Source organism: Nansenia antarctica, assembly GCF_963989245.1.
Source record: "Nansenia antarctica genome assembly, chromosome: 7".
Taxonomy (NCBI): domain Eukaryota; kingdom Metazoa; phylum Chordata; class Actinopteri; order Argentiniformes; family Microstomatidae; genus Nansenia; species Nansenia antarctica.
Window position 1 is genome coordinate 49,431,233 of NC_137677.1, and position 19,891 is coordinate 49,451,123.

The 19,891-nt window shown below is 44.0% G+C and overlaps 1 protein-coding gene across 1 annotated transcript in view; it reads right to left on the bottom strand.

The window, feature by feature from the left end:
* Positions 1 to 19,891, bottom strand: part of dachd (dachshund d) — a gene marked incomplete at both ends in the record, with an annotated part of 102,693 nt that overhangs the window by 38,786 nt on the left and 44,016 nt on the right. Inside the window, 2 exons of the mRNA XM_080536254.1 lie at positions 7,432 to 7,584; positions 15,005 to 15,120. Of these exons, the coding sequence (XP_080392380.1) occupies positions 7,432 to 7,584; positions 15,005 to 15,120 (269 nt within the window). The remainder of the gene's footprint in view (positions 1 to 7,431; positions 7,585 to 15,004; positions 15,121 to 19,891) is intronic.

A 19,891-nucleotide genomic window follows, 5' to 3' on the forward strand; every position in this document is an offset into this window, starting at 1 on the left:
CTGGTCAGTTGTTTTTTATAGCCGTGCCCCTGCTATTGTGAAGTAACCACAAGAGACAGTCAGACAAATATTTGCATGACATGAGATTTGTTTAGCATGCCTCTGACTCTCTTTCTCTCTCCCTGTCTCTTTCTTTCCCCCTCTCGCTCCCTATCTCTCTATTTCTCACTCTCTCTCTCTAAGCTCTGATAATAATGCAACAACTTCGCTGCCACTCAAAGATGATAGAACTTGATATGGATCATTACGGAAATAATGTTTAACCACTTCTCCTTGTTATTTGTAATCTATTTCTGCAGTTGTCTGCATTTGTGTGTTTTGTAGCTACATCAGCGCGCTACACATTTTCCCAATCATGCATATTCAAATTTTTCGCTGATGCTTAACAGCCAACGCAACCAGAATTAAAACGAGGACATTTGACTTCATTAAAACGAGAAACGATTATCAAGTTTATCTTTTTAAATGTCTATTAAAACATGTGTGACGTTTTCTCCTCACTTATCTGTCACCTACATCCCTTGAGCCCAGCACACTAATAAAGAGATGGGAAGGACAAATGTGAGAGAGAGGCAGAAAGAGAGAGAGAGAGAGAGAGAGAGAGAGAGAGAGAGAGAGAGAGAGAGAGAGAGAGAGAGAGAGATACAGTATGTATTCAGGAGTATTCACAAGTAACTCTTACAGATTGATATTTGTAGTAGAAATTGCAGTAGAATACAGTACATACAATTCGGTACAGTACATTTCTCTACAGAGAGAGAGAGAGAGATAAAGAGAGAGAGTATGTCAGTGTGTCTGTCTGTCTGTCTGTCTGTCTGTCTGTCTGTCTGTCTGTCTGTGTGTCAGTCTGTGTATCTGTGTGTCTGTCTGTCTCTCTGTCAGTGTGTCTGTCTGTCTGTCAGTCTGTCAGTGTGTCTGTCTGTCTGTCTATCTGTCTGTCAGTGTGTCTGTCTGTCAGTGTGTCCGTCTGTCTATCTGTCAGTCTGTGTGTCAGTCTGTGTGTCTGTGTGTCTGTCTGTCTGTCTGTCTGTCTGTCAGTGTGTCTGTCTGTCTGTCTGTCTGTCAGTGTGTCTGTCTGTCTGTCTATCTGTCTGTCAGTGTGTCTGTCAGTCTGTGTGTCCGTCTGTGTGTCTGTGTGTCTGTCTGTCTGTCTGTCTGTCTGTATGCCTCTCTGCCTTCAGTGAAGCTACAGTATCTGACCCACATTGTGTCAGTCTCACTTACTGCCACTACTCCAGCCATACTCTCCCTGTCCTCTACACAGCACACAGCATCATCCTACGGTTAAACAGATAGGAAATCAGTTACACCAGAAACCCTCTCGTTACATATTCTGAGCCCGAGTGGATGCCACTGTATCTGACCTTTGGCTGCAGACTAGACACTCTCTCTCTCCCCTGCCCCCTCAGAGGCTCCTCCATTACGGCCTACATTCAGCCATGCTAGGCCATCAGCGCTAGCAAAGCTAACAGAGCCGGGCGCTAGCTAGCTGGATATGTCCTTCCACCAAGAGAGCTTTATTATTAGAAAGGACATAAACAGACTAATTAAATCGCAGCAGTGGAGCTGGGCTGACAGCTGGCGCATAGAGTGTGACCAAACAGATCTGTATCAAAGAGCAGGAGGCACTGTGTGTGTGTGTGTGTGTGTGTGTGTGTGTGTGTGTGTCTGTGTGTGTGTGTGTGTGTGTGTGTGTGTGTGTGTGTGTGTGTGTGTGTGTGTGAGTGTGTGTGTGTGTGTGTGTGTGTGTGTGTGTTGTGTGTGTGTGTGTGTGTGTGTTGTGTGTGTGTGTGTGTGTGTGTGTGTGTGTGTGTGTGTGTGTGTGTCTGTGTGTGTGTGTGTGTGTGTGTGTGTGTGTGTGTGTGTGTGTGTGTGTGAGTGTGAGTGTGAGTGTGTGTGTGTGTGTGTGTGTGTGTCCACTCTCTGTTTGAGTGAGAGGGCAGTGTTAACCATGGGGTTGTTGAATTGATCTTTTTCTAACATGTATATCCAGGTTGGTTGAATTGAAATCAAATCCTGTATCTATCATTAGGTCCAGAAAATGTGTCTTCCATACCACCTAAGAAAAACCTCATAGCCCTATTGTGAGATGCAATGGACAATGTCATATAACTTGTATATGAGACTTGAATATTAATGTCCATGCTATAGTACAGTATATTACTTCATAATAATAGCTAGGCACTGAACCCTGCTACGGTAATGGTTTGTTCATCCATGTTGATCTGTTATTGTACTCGTTGGCTGTCGCTTCTTGTATGTCTCCTGTTACCGAAATAGATACCATTACATGGACACTATAGAATCATCAGCCATGTGCCGGCATCCAACAGAGCTGTAAATACAATAATTAACACGTTTCTCAGACCGACTGTAGTCAGCGTGCAATACAAGCTATGACGTGACCCAGTAAGGACCTCATATAGAGAGGAGCGTAGTGATGCATTGATCTCAGGAAATCAGTCTAAGTGTCCCAGATTGCACAGTCTTGATGTACCTTCTGGAGAAACAATGTATTCTGGTTATAGAGTTTGGTATGAACAGAGTAAGCAGGAGCATTCGGGCTTGCTTTTAAAATGAACACTTCTTTAATAATTAATGAAGCCTTTTATAGCATTGTTATCGGTGTGACCGCAAACGTGAAACCACTGATGAGGAGAAAATATGGTTTTAACAAGTCAATAATGGCGAGAGCAACAAGAACAGCTTAATCAATGAGGCAGCTACGTTTGCAAACAAGGACTTGAATTATTACGCCGATAATTGATTTTCTCCATCTTCCTTTTTCCTCGCCTCCACGTGATGTCATTGCTTTTTGATTCCTTCCTGCCTTGGAGGGGTGAAAGGAAGTTTCCAGAGTTTGACTTCTGCTCACCGCCCCCCCGCCCCCCCCCCCACCTCTCCCTCCTCCTCCCTCCTCCTCCCTCCTCCTCACTCCCCCTCCTCCCCCGTTCTCCATTTGAAATGTGCAAGCTGTACCACCAGCTTAACCAAAAAGGATTAAGTCCCATACCCAACTGAGAACACAGATAATGCTCAGTAATTGGTAAAAAATGAAGATGAATGGGACAGCCAGATAAGGACCAATTAGCTGCTGGGAGCGTACAGCTGTGGTCTCCTCACAGGGCTCTCTCAGGGGCCCAGGCCCCCTCTCACACACACACGCACACACACACACACACATACACGCACACACACACACACACACACACACACACACGCACACACACACATACACGCACACACACACACACACACACACACTCACACACACACATACACACACATACACACACACAGACACACACACACATGCGCAGGGGCCCGTAGGAATTAGCCAGCTGACCCTGGAAAGAGTGAGCGATGCCTCCTCATCATCTCAGCCAGCACCTCCGCTGTCATCTCTCAGTCTGTATCCAGTCCAGATACCTGTCACCAGTTAGCCAGTCACGGCCCACCGTGCAGGCCTGGCTCCCCTCACTCAAGCTGGGGGGTGGTGGTGGGGGGGGGGGGGGGGAGCTGGAACTAAGCCTGATGGGGAGATAGATGGTGCTTCTGAATAGTTTGCAGTGGGCGGTAGCTGCCGTGTAAGCTGTAACGCGATAGTGTTGAAGTTGATTGTTTTCGTGGGTGTTCGAGAGAGTAGTAGGCTCCTCTGTTGTCTGAGTTCACGAGAGAGCGTCTGGGTCTTCTGAGAGATGTCTAGTGCTGTGTCAAGTACATTTCGACGAAAGGTTTTCCGTCAATCAGTTATTCAATCATGACATCACGGCCTCATCTGGCTGACGACAGTTGGAATTCCCATATCTAATTACAGGCAGGATTTAAGGTCCATTAGCGTTGCCGTGGTGAGGCGTCAGTTGGGTGGCAGAACCCAACCTAGAGAAAGAAAGGGAGAGAGAGAAAGAAAGGGAGAGAGAGAGAGAGAGAGAGAGAGAGAAAGAGAGAGAGAAAGAAAGGGAGAGAGAGAGAAAGAAAGGGAGAGAGAGAGAGAGATGGGGAGGGGGGGTCTGTTTTCTTCTCCCCTACTCTTTAGCTCAAGGTCTCAACCACTTGTTTTTTTCTCCCACTCCTGAAAAAGCAATTCCTGCTCTTGAAATTGGCAGGTGTTTGTTAGTGGGCAGCTGACAATATTCTCTCTCCCAGTAATGAAGGTTGTGGTTGGGGTCAATGCATTGGGAGGGAATGGCTGGCTGTTTATCCCCCTGACAGGCCCAGTGCCACACGTGTTCTCCCTACTCTGTGATCTGTAATTGTGGCATTTCCTGAGAGGCTGAGGAACAATCCACATTGTACACTGAGAAGGCCCCCTCTGCTACCATACCCGACCACCCCCCCCCCCACACCCCCACCCTCCCCATCCGTTCCCTCCTTCACAGGAGTGCCAGAGAGAGAGAGAGAGAGAGGGAGAGAGAGACGGTGGAGGGAGTGGGGGGGGGGGGGGTATGCCATAATACACTATGTTAATCTGAGATCTGAGTTCCCTCTTCTCATCTCTCTCTCTCTTCCCCCCTCTCTCTCTCTCTCTCTCTCTCTCTCTCTCTCTCTCTCTCTCTCTCTCTCTCTCTCTCTCTTTCTCTCTCTTTCTCTCTCATACAGGATGTTTGGTTATTTTGGCTGGCACTTGAATTGGCAGTTTTTTTCTTCTTCTTATAATGAATAATATTGATGCAAACAGGAAGGGCTAATTGTGATGAATATTTAATGCAGGGGAGAAACATTAGCCTGTTCAATTTACATCAACACAAAGACAGCGGCAAGCAATCCAACTCCACAAACAGAACAGAGTGTCCTTCACTCCATGTCTCTGACTGCCTCTGTTTTTAGCTGCACACAACAAAAGAGCTGCCACAGAATGAGAATAAAGTACCTGTATTTCACCTGTTGAATACATTGAAATGGTTTTGTATACACGAGATACACTTCCTATATTTCCTCTACGTAATGAAACGATGGACAAAACGATTATTTTCATTATTCGGATTCTTGTTATTCCTACTATTTCAAATCATCATCCTAAACTCTTTCGAGATCAGTATGTTATCTGTGAACAGCTAGTTTCCGGTTCTTCTATAAAAGAGAGCATGAACTCATGTACTCGTCAGCAGTCAATCCAGTCCCAACAAGGCTACGGCCAAATAAAGTTCCCCCTACTGCACAGTCATCGCTATATATATGTCAAGTGATTTAGAGGTCTGAATTCCAGAGACATAATGGACGGGAGACCAGTACATATTAGGCCTTCGGACAACACTTCTACAGCTGGGCTCAGTACTTGGTACAGTACGAGGGCAGGCGGAGGGGGGGGGGGGCAGGAGTCATAGGAGAAACAGTCCTTCAAACGTGAGCCTAACTCCTACTGTATGCTGTTCGTGAGCCACGAAGAATGTGCTATTTCGGATATCTCCCTCCCTTCTCCCTCCACTTCGGTAGGACGGTTGATCACTCTGCTTCAATGGAGTAAATCACTACGCGCTAATATCACAACATGCCTTTACAAACACGGAGAGAAAACACTGCCTGGTTTTTACGTACAGTACAAAACCTTTATGTACTGTAGTGGTGATACTGTAGGTTGAAACGGCTCCTTTCCCGTGGCCAGCCGTGCCAAGCAGGCCATATTTCTCCTGCATATGAGGATGACTCCTGACGGCCACCCTGTCACAGGAGAGTGCTTGATATAAACAAGAGATTGCTGCGACACCCAGTAATCAATATTAGGATGGCTTCAGTACCAAACATCATTTGTCTCCGCGACCATTCCTTTGACCAAACGAAGCATTAATTCAAATCATAAATCTGAGCTGATTTAAATCCGCGAGAGAGAGAGAGTGAGAGAGAGAGAGAGAGAGATGGAGAGAGAGAGAGGGCCCCTGTCTGCCTGCCTGCCCCTAATGATTTATTTTCTACATTTCTGCGAGCGAGAGATTTGTCCATACGCAGTGACAGGTCACCTTCAAACGCCAGTGGCAGACTGTTCATCACCATGCAGACGAGCATCTCATCGCTGCGAGTAAATATTAAAGGAAAAGAATCCAATTGATTGTGGATGGGGCCGAGAGGCGTCACTGCCATATATTTCACTCAGAGAGCTAATGCTGTGGCCCGTGCACCCACACCCACTGCTGCTCTGCCAGAATTATGATTCTACAGGGAGGCTGGCTGTGTAGCGGGCTGTGGGCTCAAGGTTACAATTTAAATTGTAAAAAGATAAAAACAGTTTCTTATTAGCTCCATTGCCGTAGCCTTGCTGTTCTTATTCACATTTATCTTTATTTCCGTGACCTCGCAGGCATGCTTTTTTTTCCACACTCTATTCTCTTGGAGTGATGACCTCAGAGCCTGTGAGTTGGGCTTTGTTCAAATGTGCTCAAAGACACATCCTGTTTTCACCAAATAAAACAGTTTGGTGTCAAGTATTCCTGTTGAAATGTATTCAGCAGTCAAAGCACTTAGTACAGCAAATGAATCAAAAACACTATTTATCAATCAAAGCTTTGGGGATTACATGCAGTCTACAATTTGTAATGGGCTCATGATTCAACTCTATATTATCATTTTCCACAATGCACTAAGTGGCTCTGTGCGAAATTACAAAAAAAAAATCCTTCTGCAGTTCTGGGCTAATAATTAATTGAAATGGCACATATTGAAAAACCACTGCTCTCGCAGCAATTAAATTAGAGGCTCAGCTAATGGCTAATAGCTTTGGGAAACAGTGTTCTGGGTTTAACTTTGTATTTAACACTGTCTGTGTTGTTTGCACTTTGAAGATAAAGAGTGAGGTTTCTAAATTGCATTGCAGAACAAGCAGACTCACCATGCAGATGCCCTACAGTACAAAGACCTGGATGGTAGTTATGCATGGAATGGATGACGAAGTGTTGTGACATCTACATCTAGTTAAATATACTTCACTATAGCAAGCTAAAACATACAGAAATGGCTCTTTTCTCTTTTGGTCTCTAAATTGTGCCAGAAAAAAGCATTGACACAATCTTGAAGCTAATGGTGTCAATTAGGCAGTGTTTTAGTTTCAACTCCTCTTCATTCTTATGGAACATACAGTGCTGTAAGACTTCCACCAGGCTGGACGGGGCATGGAAGAGTTCAATTAAGGGCTTTGGTTCAAAAACGAGCTGGATGAAATCAAATGGGCAAAATTAGCTCCACACTTGCAAAAAGCTCAAATGTTTACAATTGAATGTGGTGACAATGACTGTCAGCTGAATCACTGTCAGCTTAATCATGCAGTACCTTTAATTAATTGGTGTCAGGGAGGCTGCTGTGGCAGGTAGGTGGACTGTATTGTGTGAAATTGGTTCACCTGTGCATGTGTATGCATCCAACTGTGTGTGTGTGTGTGTGTGTGTGTGCGTGTGTGTGCATGCGTGTGTGTGCGTACAGTACGTGTGTGAAGGGCACACTCACCGAGTGAGTTGGAGCCGAGGTCTCCGTTCTCGCAGTCGACCCCATGCTGGTTGTTGCCGTGGTAGCCGCTCATCACCTCCAGCTTGATCTTCTTGACCTTCATGGCCTCAGCGATGGCAGCGTTGGCAGCCGCCGCCGCCGCCGCTGTCAGGCCTGAGGGGAGAAGGAGAGCGCCGGGCTTAGACGCCTCAGAGACGACACAGCAACAAACAAAACACACTTGGGAAAAAGCACTGCCATGAATAACATCAACTATACATCTGATGCCGTCGAAATACAAAAATGGCAGTGTTCACATTTTTGGCTGCTTTTTGTATCCGGGCTCCTTGATGGTATTCGTCAAAGCACATGACGAGATTGTAGTGATCAACACGTGATGTTATGTCGTTGGACCTTATCACATTTACAATTACAGTAGCGTGTTTGCGCGAAAGCACAACACAAAACAATGTCAGCGGGTCTCGTAAAAAAAGAAGTCATTAGAATAGGAGACTACTTTAGAGCACTGTACAACCAGTCAGACTCTGAACTACTGTATCTACTGTATCCGTCTCACTGGCTGGTAAATATCTCATGACATGACTGGCTTCCCAGTAGGTTATCATGTTGATGAGATGTTCTCTTGTGTGGGTGATTGTTATGAATGTGTTGCCGACACTATCTCTCCACACCACTATATTGATGTCTTTGTGCTTTGATGGGAACAGATGGAGTCAGGATAACCCATATGCAATGACATGATGCCATTATTTCTGTTTGCAAATAAACTGAATGTGTGTGTGTGTGTGTGTGTGTGTGTGTGTGTGTGTGTGTGTGTACAGTGTGTGTGTGTGCAGTGTGTGTGTGTGTGTGTGTGTGTGTGTGTGTTTGTGTACAGTGTGTGTGTGTGTGTGTGTGTGTGTGTGTGTGTGTGTGTGTGTGTGTGTGTGTGTACTTGTTGAGGCAATTTCAATGATACCCTCTAACATATTCATCAGATCTAACCCTACTGTCACACAAACTGAATAATGACTAACATTGCTATTCAAATTCTTTATGGCTACACAGTACTCCTCATCATAACCAGGGGATTGTTTCGTTGGCTTGCAATGCCAGTCGTGGAGCAGAATAGGGAAAATCCAAGGATTCAATGTTATTTTCACATAATCATATTTCATATTTCATATTTACTTCTGAATGAATACGTTCACTTTTGAAAGAGATCAGGGTGAGTGAAATGCAGTTAGTCAAATACTTTATTCATAATATAATGAAATCAAGGTTTCCATTCAATACCATGTATTTCAGTTTTCTTTCAAATACCCCTGAATACTGTACAGTATGTGCTGTTGTGCTTTGGTTTTCACGGAGTGACGACTGGTGACCCTGGAGGGATCGAGTGGACGTGATACTATATGAAGTTTGAGTTTGCGGAACACACAGACGCGGGGCATACACTCCCAGGCAAAGACAGGCCATAAAACATGAAGATGTCACCGCTGCTGTTTCAATGTTCCCTCCGTTTATAAAACATGACTGAAATCTTTATTCATGAGGCTGTAAACAGTGGGGACAGACACCGAGTCCCCTCCAGGCCCTCTCACCATGTCTCTGAGGACCAACCACAGCAACACCATCACAGGGTGAACACGTGCACTCCTACACGTGCACTCCTACAACGCCATTACTATAATCAACCATGACTATGATACAGTATAATCTGCCCTTTACTGAAGCGTTTTATGGTTGGTATTTAGGTTTGCCTTGCGCTTCATGCAGAACACGTCAATGCGTGCGTTTATCATCGCTTAGCTGTCACACATCTCACAGATGTCCCGAGAGCAGCTATTAGCTATGCGTCTGAGGGGAGACCAGCGTACAAGGAGAGGCAGAAATCGAACATGTGGCTCAAGAAACACACACACATACGCACACACACGCACACACGCTCACACACACCAGTACGGACACCCTCTCCAGCTCCTCTCCAGCTGATGGGCAGATGGCGAGAGCTACTGTGAGCCAGTGACATGTAGGTGCATATAATTTAAAGCCTTGTTTGCATCTTAAAATACATCAGTACCATATTGACGTACAGTATACATCATGTCAGAGTGGGCCCTCTCGTTTGCAGTGGGCCCAGGCTGCTGTTCCATATGCATGGGGAGGACAGAAAAACACAGTGCTGCTGAGCTCATAAGGAGGTGCTACTTCTCCACATAATGAATGTGGCCTCTGCCCAGACTGAAGGTCAACTTTCATTTATGTATAATGGCGGAGAGTCAACTGTTTTCCAAATGAGACGTATGCAGAACAGAATGCAAAGTACGGTAAATATTGAAATCACCTCTGGATTGTTTGTGCGATAAATTCCGCCTCAAATCAGCCAGCTGCTCGGGGTAGTTTGAATACGGCAAGGGCCTTCTCTGAAGCTATGTGATGTATGCTTTGGTGTGAGCTTCAGTGTACAATATATTATGAATAGAAACCGGATGTAACCCAAAATGATTGTTTGCTTATTGTTTGATCAATCGAATCTAAAAAGAAAACATTTGAATTGTTTAGACCGGTTGGTTAATTATGCCAGGAGTAACTCTAGCTCTGAAATTATTAATAATAAAACCTGTCAAGTCAAGTCAGTGTCGTCGGAGGCAGCAGGTTGGAAACAGGTACAGTAAGGTTGACCCCGGCTTCATTTACCATCTATCATCCTGCTGCCGCCCCCCCCCCCCCCCACACACACACCTCATCTGTAACCATGTGACAGACTCCATAAATCGAAGCCTTTGTTCTTATAATTGTTTAATTTCACCAGATCAATTGTCACAGCCTTGTAACGTACACCTCACTACAGCACACCTAATGAGGCTGCGTCAAGATCTCGGGTGCAGAGCAACAAGTCTATTAGGTGCTGGACGTCTTCCCGTCGATGAGCCCCATCCACCTCGCTGCTAATCTGCATTCATTACTATGCAAACAAAACAATTTTTCAATTTTCAAAGTCACCTTTAAATTCACTGACCACATGTCTATCTCAGTGCTCCTCGAGACACAGGCAGGAACCACTTGGCCTCTCACAAACAGCACACGAAGGTTGCGTGTGTGGAAAGGCACACCAGTCGGAGGCAGAGCGGGAAACATTTCAACAAATCGAGGATAGCATGGCAGTGTCACACGGGGAGCACAAAACAGCAAATAACAGAGACAAGGTCTGATGGTAGCCCTTGGAGCAGCTGTCATATTAAATAATAATGAAGGATCTATTAATATGCAAAGGAAGCAGCAGCAGACTGGCTTAACGCTGTCATGCCTCTGCATATTGTCAGGATCTTCATCATTAATTAACATGCTAGCTGCCCCATACCTGCGCCAATGTCAGAACATTCTTACAACAAACACCCCCGATGCATGTGCCCTCCGCAACTGACGGCAGTCATTAAATTAAAATCAGATTAACTTCACATCAGTACACAAAAGACAGACTTTACGGCTTTCTCTCTGGCAGCGATAAAGAATTACCTGCGCTTATCTGTTGTGTTTCGGTCTCTGTTGCCGCTGCACTACGGGCAGCGCTGAAACCACACTTTATTTATCAGACGGGAGGGTTAAGCAGAGAGGAGACAGTCCATGTCAATGAGCATGGCCGCTTAATTTTATGCATGGGCTGGTGGCGGCGCGGCAGTGACAAACTGGGGTTGGGAGCGCCGCGACTCATAGGTACACCGCCTCACTTGAACTGTGCAATTCGCATCATGACAAATTTAGTATCAATTACAGTGTGCACAATCCTTATGGCCAGCAGTGGACTAGGAGAGGGGGAGGGGGGGCAGGGGAGACACACACTAAATTACCTGGTGTTTCAAACAGGATAAGTACTCTGTTCTAAAAAGACGTTTGATCGTTACAGAATTTGATCATCCACACTTGTCCTTGACATGCTTCTTGTAAAGCATCAAAGACTGCTAAGAAGGACTAGTGTACCTGATAAAATGGCAGCTTGTTCCTCCACGTTACGACGTCAGTACTAACCTGACCATTCTGTACAGTATGTTGTGACTGTCATTATCTGTGAGTACATACTAGTACACTATGTTCTCTGGTGAGCTATAGGTGACATTCATTTGTCTAATAGTAAATGCGGCTCCCCTGGTGTTTTTCAGAGGGGGATGCCATGACAGCCATACCCAGGACATAACTGAATTATACTGAAGCTGGTGCTTAAGTAGTGGCCAGAGTGTGAGTGGATACTGTTCAAAGCCCTCTCCACTCTAAAGGAGATGTCATCTCAGTGTGGTGTCAGTCCACAGCAAATAATCTGATTTGGGGCCAATCTGCTTGTAATGCATCAGCAACTGGAAAGACTCCAGAGCAACTCTCCTGGGGGGCATGCACACACACACACACACACACACGCACACGCACACGCACACACACACACACACACACACACGCACACGCACACGCACACGCACACGCACAGGCACAGGCACACGCACAGGCACAGGCACAGGCAGAGGCACACTCGCACACGCACACACACACACACACACACACACACACTCACACACACACACACACACACACACACACACACACACACACACACACACACACATACACATACACAAAGGGTGTTTCATTAAATGGAAACCTAAGCACATTAATATGCTCTCCCTTAAATGGAACTCATGTCAAGGGCAAAACATACATATGTAAACAATCTATCTCACATAAAAAGATTTTCATTACAGTGTTACTGTTTGAAGAGAATATACGGTACATGCAGACTATATGTTGGGTAAACAATGGCACTGATAAAGAAGTCACCGTTTTCGAAAGAAATTGGCTGAGCAATATCTGTGACCCTTTTAAAGCTTGCTCTGGGGAATTAAAACAAACAAATCCCCAAAATAGAATTAATATTACAATGAGTGAAGTTTCCATGCATTAGTTATGGCAGTTCACTTGACCCCAGGCAAGTTAGAAGATTGTGTTGTTGGATGATTTACGGTATTTGATGCCAGGGGCGGCCGGTGGAGGTAGAGATCGGAGGACGGGCTCATTCCAATCCATGCATTACAATGAGCCCATCCTCCTATTTCTACGTCCGCCAGCCTCCCCTGTTTGATGCATTGCATCATTTGGAGATTTCTGCCTCATTTTTGGTTAAATGGAGTCAGCTGTTCAGCAGTGACGGGGAACCTGGGTAGGCGGCAGAAGAACCAGCGGGCAGTTTCATCTGCAAATCTAACATCAGGAGTGAGATGACGACATGCTGCGGTGTACAAAACATCTCATGGAGTGTTCCCCTATTCTCCCCCTATTATCTTTTTACAGCGAGAATTAAATGGTGCAGTGCTTTTTCAAGTGCATTGAATCACATAATATTTGGTCATGCTTAACGGGAAAAGCATCCGCTCAAAACCTCACATAATACACCGGTATGGATTAAATGACTTGACACCTGAAATAACCATTTATGACAGTTTAGAGCATGTCGGTTTTTATGATCGATCAATTAATGTGTTTAGACACGAACAGAGATAAGCATTAGAGAGCTAGATAGATAACTACTTGGCATTTGAAATACTTATATGATATGACATATCATTGGCATAACTTTGTAACAAACAATGTACATCGTAGGTTATATCAAATCATTGTACCCTAATCAAACTGTAATAGTTTATCCATTAGCAGACACTTAGTGAAAAAGTTATATCTACTGCCACACGCAGAAAGAAATAGACCCAGTTACGAGGGGACCGAAAACCTCAATTACTTTATCTCTCTCCCCTGAATACCCTGACTAAATGTCAAGATCATACATTCCCTCAGGGCTTTAAAGGGGTGAAATCAAAAGGCTTTTTCTGTTTCTTTATGTTCCACTAAATAAAACTGGACGTTCTCATCTTTGTCCTGTTCTATGTTCTGGCGTGGCCTTTAACTTCCCCATTTCCAATAAGACACAGATAGTCTGTGACCTCATCCCACTCCCAGAGTTCAAAGCGGCCCTTGTCTGTGAGCCTCCATTGTTAAGGATGGCCCAATCTGAGTCCGCTATTGAATATCAAACACTTCAGAGACGCTGCGCTTTCACTCACTTTAGGAACATTCCCATGCTGTTTTTGAGACGTGGGACAATATGTGGGTAAGGTATAGATAGGCAGCTTCTCAAATGTGACAGGGTCTGATCCTCAAGTAGGGCAAGGTCATTTTTCAGTTTTCAAATGATGTCTCATACATTGAAATCTGAAAATAGTTGATGAAGATATACTCATTTGAATGTTGGTACACCTCAAACCAAATACTGGAGAAACTCGCTCTGAATCAAGACACACGCAAAACAGCTGCTCGTAGTTAGCAGGTAAGAAGGACATGCTGATAGAACATTAACTTGCTAAAAACACATAACTACACATAATTAGATGATCACAGAGTCCTTGTTTTTGAACACGTCCTAAAAATAAGTTTGTTTACAAGTCATGTATCACTTACCCAGTAGCCTATGGCAGACGATACAGTGAATCCAATTGTAAGTATTTAGTGACCCTAAAACTGTTGTTTGTTATATCGAGTGGGCTCTTCAACACAATTTGCGCGACTTGCAGACATGCAGACTTTTTCACCAGACTGTGTTACAAATGTGTTCAAACCTGGCAAATATTCCAGGCAAATGTGTAGATTGCAAGAAAACAAAGCACTATAATTGTCTGCACTAGTCGTTTTACAATGGCAGTTGCTGGTTTGCTGTATGTACTTAAAAACAAAGAGTTAAGAGAACCTAACAACAGTACAATATTTTTAAAGACATAAAAAAAAAACTGTGATCTGAATATGTAAATCAGAGCACTTACAGCGACTAACTTCAAAGCAGTTACAATGAAACCAGCCACAAATAGAACAAAAGCATTAGCTGCAATAAGACATGGCCTGGGGTAAGTTGGGGCACAAACGGTTGTTGTTGATTCTCGTGGCGATAAGCTTGCTTTAGCATCACCACTGCCTATGTACATATACCAGTGAAGTGGATTTAATCGCGCTAATTAGAATGCTCTCAAGGCAAAATGCAACATCTACTAAAATAATCTAAGAGAAAATAACTCCACTCCAATTTATTCTCTCTCTCTCTCTCTCTCTCCATTTCAGGGGGGTGGGGGGGTGGCGATCTGTTTTTAGTATAGGAGCGAATGTCTGGTGTCTGGTGGTTGTGTGCATATGTCACTTTGGTCTGGGTGCCATTTAGAAAACAAGGAGTGAGATGCTGTGAAGCCACTGGCAGAGAGAAGGATGGAGGGATGGAGGGATGGAGGGTTGGAGGGATGGAGGGATGGAGGGATGGAGGGATGGAGGGATGGAGGGATAGGGTGTGGATGGTATGATTGTGTGTAAGAAGAGGAGTAGGAAAAGGGAGTGGGCTTTTAGGGGTGGGGATAGGGAGAAGAGTGGAGAGGGGTTGTGAGAGAGTATGAGGGATGACGCTATATGTTATGGCAGTGTGTGTGTGTGTGTGTGTGTGTGTGTGTGTGTGTGTGTGTGTGTGCGCGCGCACACGCGTGGGTGATGGGAGAGAGATGCCTGAGAACTACCATACCTGAGGATGGCATCATGCCAGGGGACATGAGGCCGGGGACAGAGTGGGGCATGATGTGGGGGTTGTCTGGTGATGTCACACTCTGGGACCGCTTGGGAGGCCTCCCTGGTCTGGAGCTGAAAGAAAGAGAAGGCAAGGAGGAATGGAGAGAGAGAGAGAGAGAGAGAGAGAGAGAGAGAGAGAGAGAGAGAGAATGAGGAAGAAAGAGAAAGAAAGGAAGAGAGGAAGAAAGAAAGAAAGAGAGAGAGAGAGAGAGAGAATGAGGAAGAAAGAGAAAGAAAGGAAGAGAGAAAGAAAGAAAGAAAGAGAGAGAGAGAGAGAGAGAGAGAGAGAGAGAGAGAGAGAGAGAGGGAGAGAGAGAGAGAGAGAGGGGGGACGGACAGAGAAGGGGGTAGTGGAGAGGGCAAAGAAGTGGTGAGAGGGAGAGAGAGAGAGTGTGGAGGAAGGAGGGGATGGGGTGTTAACATTTGGACCACTCCAGAATGCAATTCCATTCCACAGAGCTAACATGTACTGTAAATAAATTTAGTTTCAAGGACAGTTGCTTTCTGCAGCTCAACATAATAGACTTCCATAACTAATTAGATTACACGGTGAATTCATTTCCTTTATTGAAGATCAACCACTTTCTGATGCATAATTCATAACCCGTACCTCGTTACCTGCTCCTCCGTATTAATATCCCCACACTATTTGAATTGCCTCGTTTGCATATGCTAAAATCCAATGCCCGGCCCTCGGCCTGCAAATTACATGTTAACTTGTTATAATTATTGCAGTCAGGTCACTATTGATTTATGAGACTTTTAAAAAACCAAATAATGTGTAGTTCTGGTAATGAATGATATTTTAAGGTTCTTCAGGAAATTAAAAGGCAATGGCTGCCTGAGGAAATGTTCTGCTTGCTTGATTTCATCCGCGTCTTAGCTGGGAGGTGGTGTGACAAGAGTGATTCAGACCTGTTGGACGTTTCTGATGGGGGAGTTTTATTACTCTAAATGAGGGGCACAGATCCAGCCGTGATAAATGACTGTGCCAGCTTGCTGTGGAGGAGAAAAAGGTCTCCAACGCCCATACATCCCTGTATCTCCACACATCTTACTCCTTAACTTATTAATGCGCTTTGTATTCCAATCAATATCTACTTTCGCTGGCTTACTTACTGACCAGGAAGAGCCTATGGGTCCATATTAAACAGTATGATCACATAATCAAGGTTCAGGATTAAACAAGCCACCTTCCTTATGAACAAGGAACCCGGTGTCTTTGCTGAAGATGAATTGCTAAGTCAAAGACACCGGTGACATATTGCTTCATCCATTATTTCAGTTAAAATAGTCCATTTTAAGCAGTGCTACTCTTCTCTTGTTCCCCATAAGAGTGACATGTATGTATTGCACACCATCTTTTAGAGACCACAGATAATATGTGGTTACGGACTTACGGTACATTGTATCACATTATCAACATGTACAATTGAAAGAGAAAATCTTCCACTTCCACTGGCTTAAAAAAAAAGATAAAAATAAATAAAGAGAATTTACTAAGTAGTGCTATCAACAACTGTTTGGCATTGGGAGAATTACACTCAATTCAATTCACATTGGATGTTTCCACAGTGATAAAAGGTCCAATACAGTGCTGTCTGTCAGTAGACATTTCACTGTCTCAGCAGTTTAATCTATTCAGCCTCTTTTTATGGGAGGTTTATTTACCTCAGTGTAGCTAATGGAATGAAAGATGCACAGTGTGTATCTGTGTGTGCTGGCACTCTCTACCTCACACTGGCTGGGGATGATTCAGGACTACATGTTGTGCCTTATCAGACTGTGTCACTTTCGTAGAGAAAATAACACATGAGAGAGAGGGAGAGAGAGAGAGAGAGAGAGAGAGAGAGGAGAGAGAGAGAGAGAGAGAGAGAGAGAGAGAGAGAGAGAGAGAGAGAGAGAGAGGGAGAGAGGGAGAGATAGAAAGAGCAAACGAACAAATGAGTGCCCGCTGAACCTAGGGACGTCTGGAAACGTAATTCCTATTTCTATAGAAGCACCCCTTTGATCTTATGAGAGGGGGAGATCGCAGACAGTTTTGCTGTCATCACTTTCACTTGTACACCGGTTGAATAATTTATGAAAGACCTCAATAGAGGGCATGTGATGGGTAAAAGCCTTTTTTCAACAATACTAAAAGCAGGAAAACTCAAATGGACAAAAAATGTCACATCGACTTTAGATACGGCTAGAGCATCCGGCCCCGGGTACAAAGGAACAGTTTAGTAAAAGCACTGTTTGGATAGGCCAGAGGAATATCTGTCTGTGTGTCTACAGGGATAGCATTTCAGCCTGATGCAGTGGACAACACAGCAGCAGCCAGCCGTGGAAGCTTTAGTATAGGACACTAATGCTAACAACGGTTGCAACAGTGGCTGAACTGAACATTGTGGCCATGAACATATTACAGTTTACATGGTTGTGTGTGGTGTTTAAACCCCACTGTCGATCATATAGATAATAATAATATATATACTGTATATATAGATCATAATATATGATAAAGGGCCTTGGCTGATACTATTGAAAGTCCTGTTAAACCCTCCCAAGGGATCAGCAGAGGAGCTCAGCACATTTCTAGCATCACTAGTAGCTCCTCCTCTACACATGACGGGCCCTGTTACGGGCCCATTCTCTGGGTTCACGGAAGAACTCAACCTGGCCCAAAACAAAAGAGCCAGGCTATTTGTCAAGCAGCAGATGCTGATTCTCTAAATAGCCTGGCACAGAAACTCCTTCCAAACTAGGCCATTATTGTAGAAGGAGATGGTTATCGTTGGAATTTTGTTTCTATTTGGTTCTATCCTATTCTTTTCTTCTGAGAAAGTTCCATCATGCAGCTGTTGGACTGGTTCATACTATTATTGGAGGTTAAGCATCACATGACAATATCCCCTTACTCATGTTATGTTAATGCCATAGATAATCAGGGGTATATATCTCTGGTTTCAATTTCGGGAAACAAAATAGACCCCAACAGTCCCGGTCCGCCGGGCCGCAAATATGTTACACATCTAGGAATTCTCTCGTTTTTTTGGTTCTGCTACCATGGAGAAAAGAAAATAGCGCTGAACTTTCCCTGAACCAGACTTCCTTTAATGGACTGGGTCTGTGTTGACCCAGCAGAGCACGCTGGAACCCGATACTATCCAACACACTACGCTGCCCAGGCAATCAGATTACACAGGGCCCAACAATACACTCTGCGCAGGTCCAATTTCAATGCAACAATGCAATAAAAGCACAATAATTAAATTAATGTTCTCACCCCCTTTACAGGAAGCCAACATGAGGTGATACGCATAATAACACGTATATTAACCTTACATCAGATGTCTGAGTGGCTTTTGATATTATGGCACAATTCTGACATCCACTATCAGCCGTTTTTTTGTCGACAAAAGCAATGAATGGGATCCTATTACACAGAATGACATTAGAGGAGCGATTATGATCTGTTATAAATCAATCCCAACCACAAAATGATGTCTTTAGTTCAAGTAAGCAAGCGCTGCCTGACATGGTCTTGTTACACAGAGTCATCTAATAGGCACATCTGCAGCTATCATTGATTAGGTCATCAATCCAGTCAAGTCAATGCGTGTTAAAAGTTTACAGGAAAAAAAATTATCGCTATATTATTTTGTGTTGCCTGGAATTGAGCCATTAACCTTTTATCTCTGTCTTTTGTTTGACGTTTCTAAAAGGCAAGGATGAAGACATTTATTCCATTTCCGCCCAGTCGGCCAAAACAAGCAAGTGAATCATTCCGTCTCGGGCTTGTGTAAACAAAAGGCCTCTCCAGGTCTCTGCCAATCAGGCCTTATAAAATATTAACCCAATGTCATTGCCCTTTTAAAATCTCTCACCTACAATTCCCTAATTGTTCCTTTTCTTTATCTCACCAGAGCAGAGAGTAAATAAATTAACAAAATAGCTTTTATCGCCCTGAGTAACCTTTTAACTGAGGGATTATCTGGGGTTTATTTTTCATTTCTCTCACAGCGATAGCAGAGCATGCCCCATTGATTGGTTTGCAGAGGTGGTGACCAGCGATGAAAACAAGGTCTTATTGATAGAACAAAGCAGCTCTTTACCTTCTAACTGAATGGTCAAAGGCATCCACAAGCCCTCTAACAGCAGCTGAATATGCTGAATTTATATATTTGATGCCGTTCAATCAAACTGCTCTAATATGCTTACCATTCCCCAAAGAGGTTATCTCTGTTTGGCGAAAGACAGGAATAACATGGACAGGTATAAATAACTAGCAATTTACCATCCATGTAGATAAGATAAGGTTGTTGGTAGAGGGGAAACAATCTCTAATGTAATGTTTAACTTTAATAATGGAATGAATTGCATCTTTGGGTGTGAATTTTACATAAGGAACCTAGGGTTGTTTATTTTCTTTGTTTGATACCATAAACCTATTTCAGAAAATGTAATGAAAATGTATCAAAGGAATACACCTTTGTGAGACTACTTCTTCTCCTTATCCCAGCTCCAATGCATGATTTGGTTTTCTACAGTCTCTAATAATCTCACAAAGGGTCACACGGTGATGCATGGGAATGCATTCATCCATCCATCTTTTTCATCCATCCATCCATCCATCCTCACCCCCATCTTTTATCTGTGTCTGTATTTGCATTGAGCCTCTGTTGGTTTATCTCAATCAGCTTTTCCTTGCACCTGTCAAATAGTCCCTCGTACAGGTAGCCCCGTCTCCCTTATCAGATCCAGATAGCTGGATTATTGTGTGTGAGTGTGTGAACACTTTATATTAAAAAAAAAGAAAACATTCTTTTGTATTAGCAGCCGGAACAGCTGCATCCGC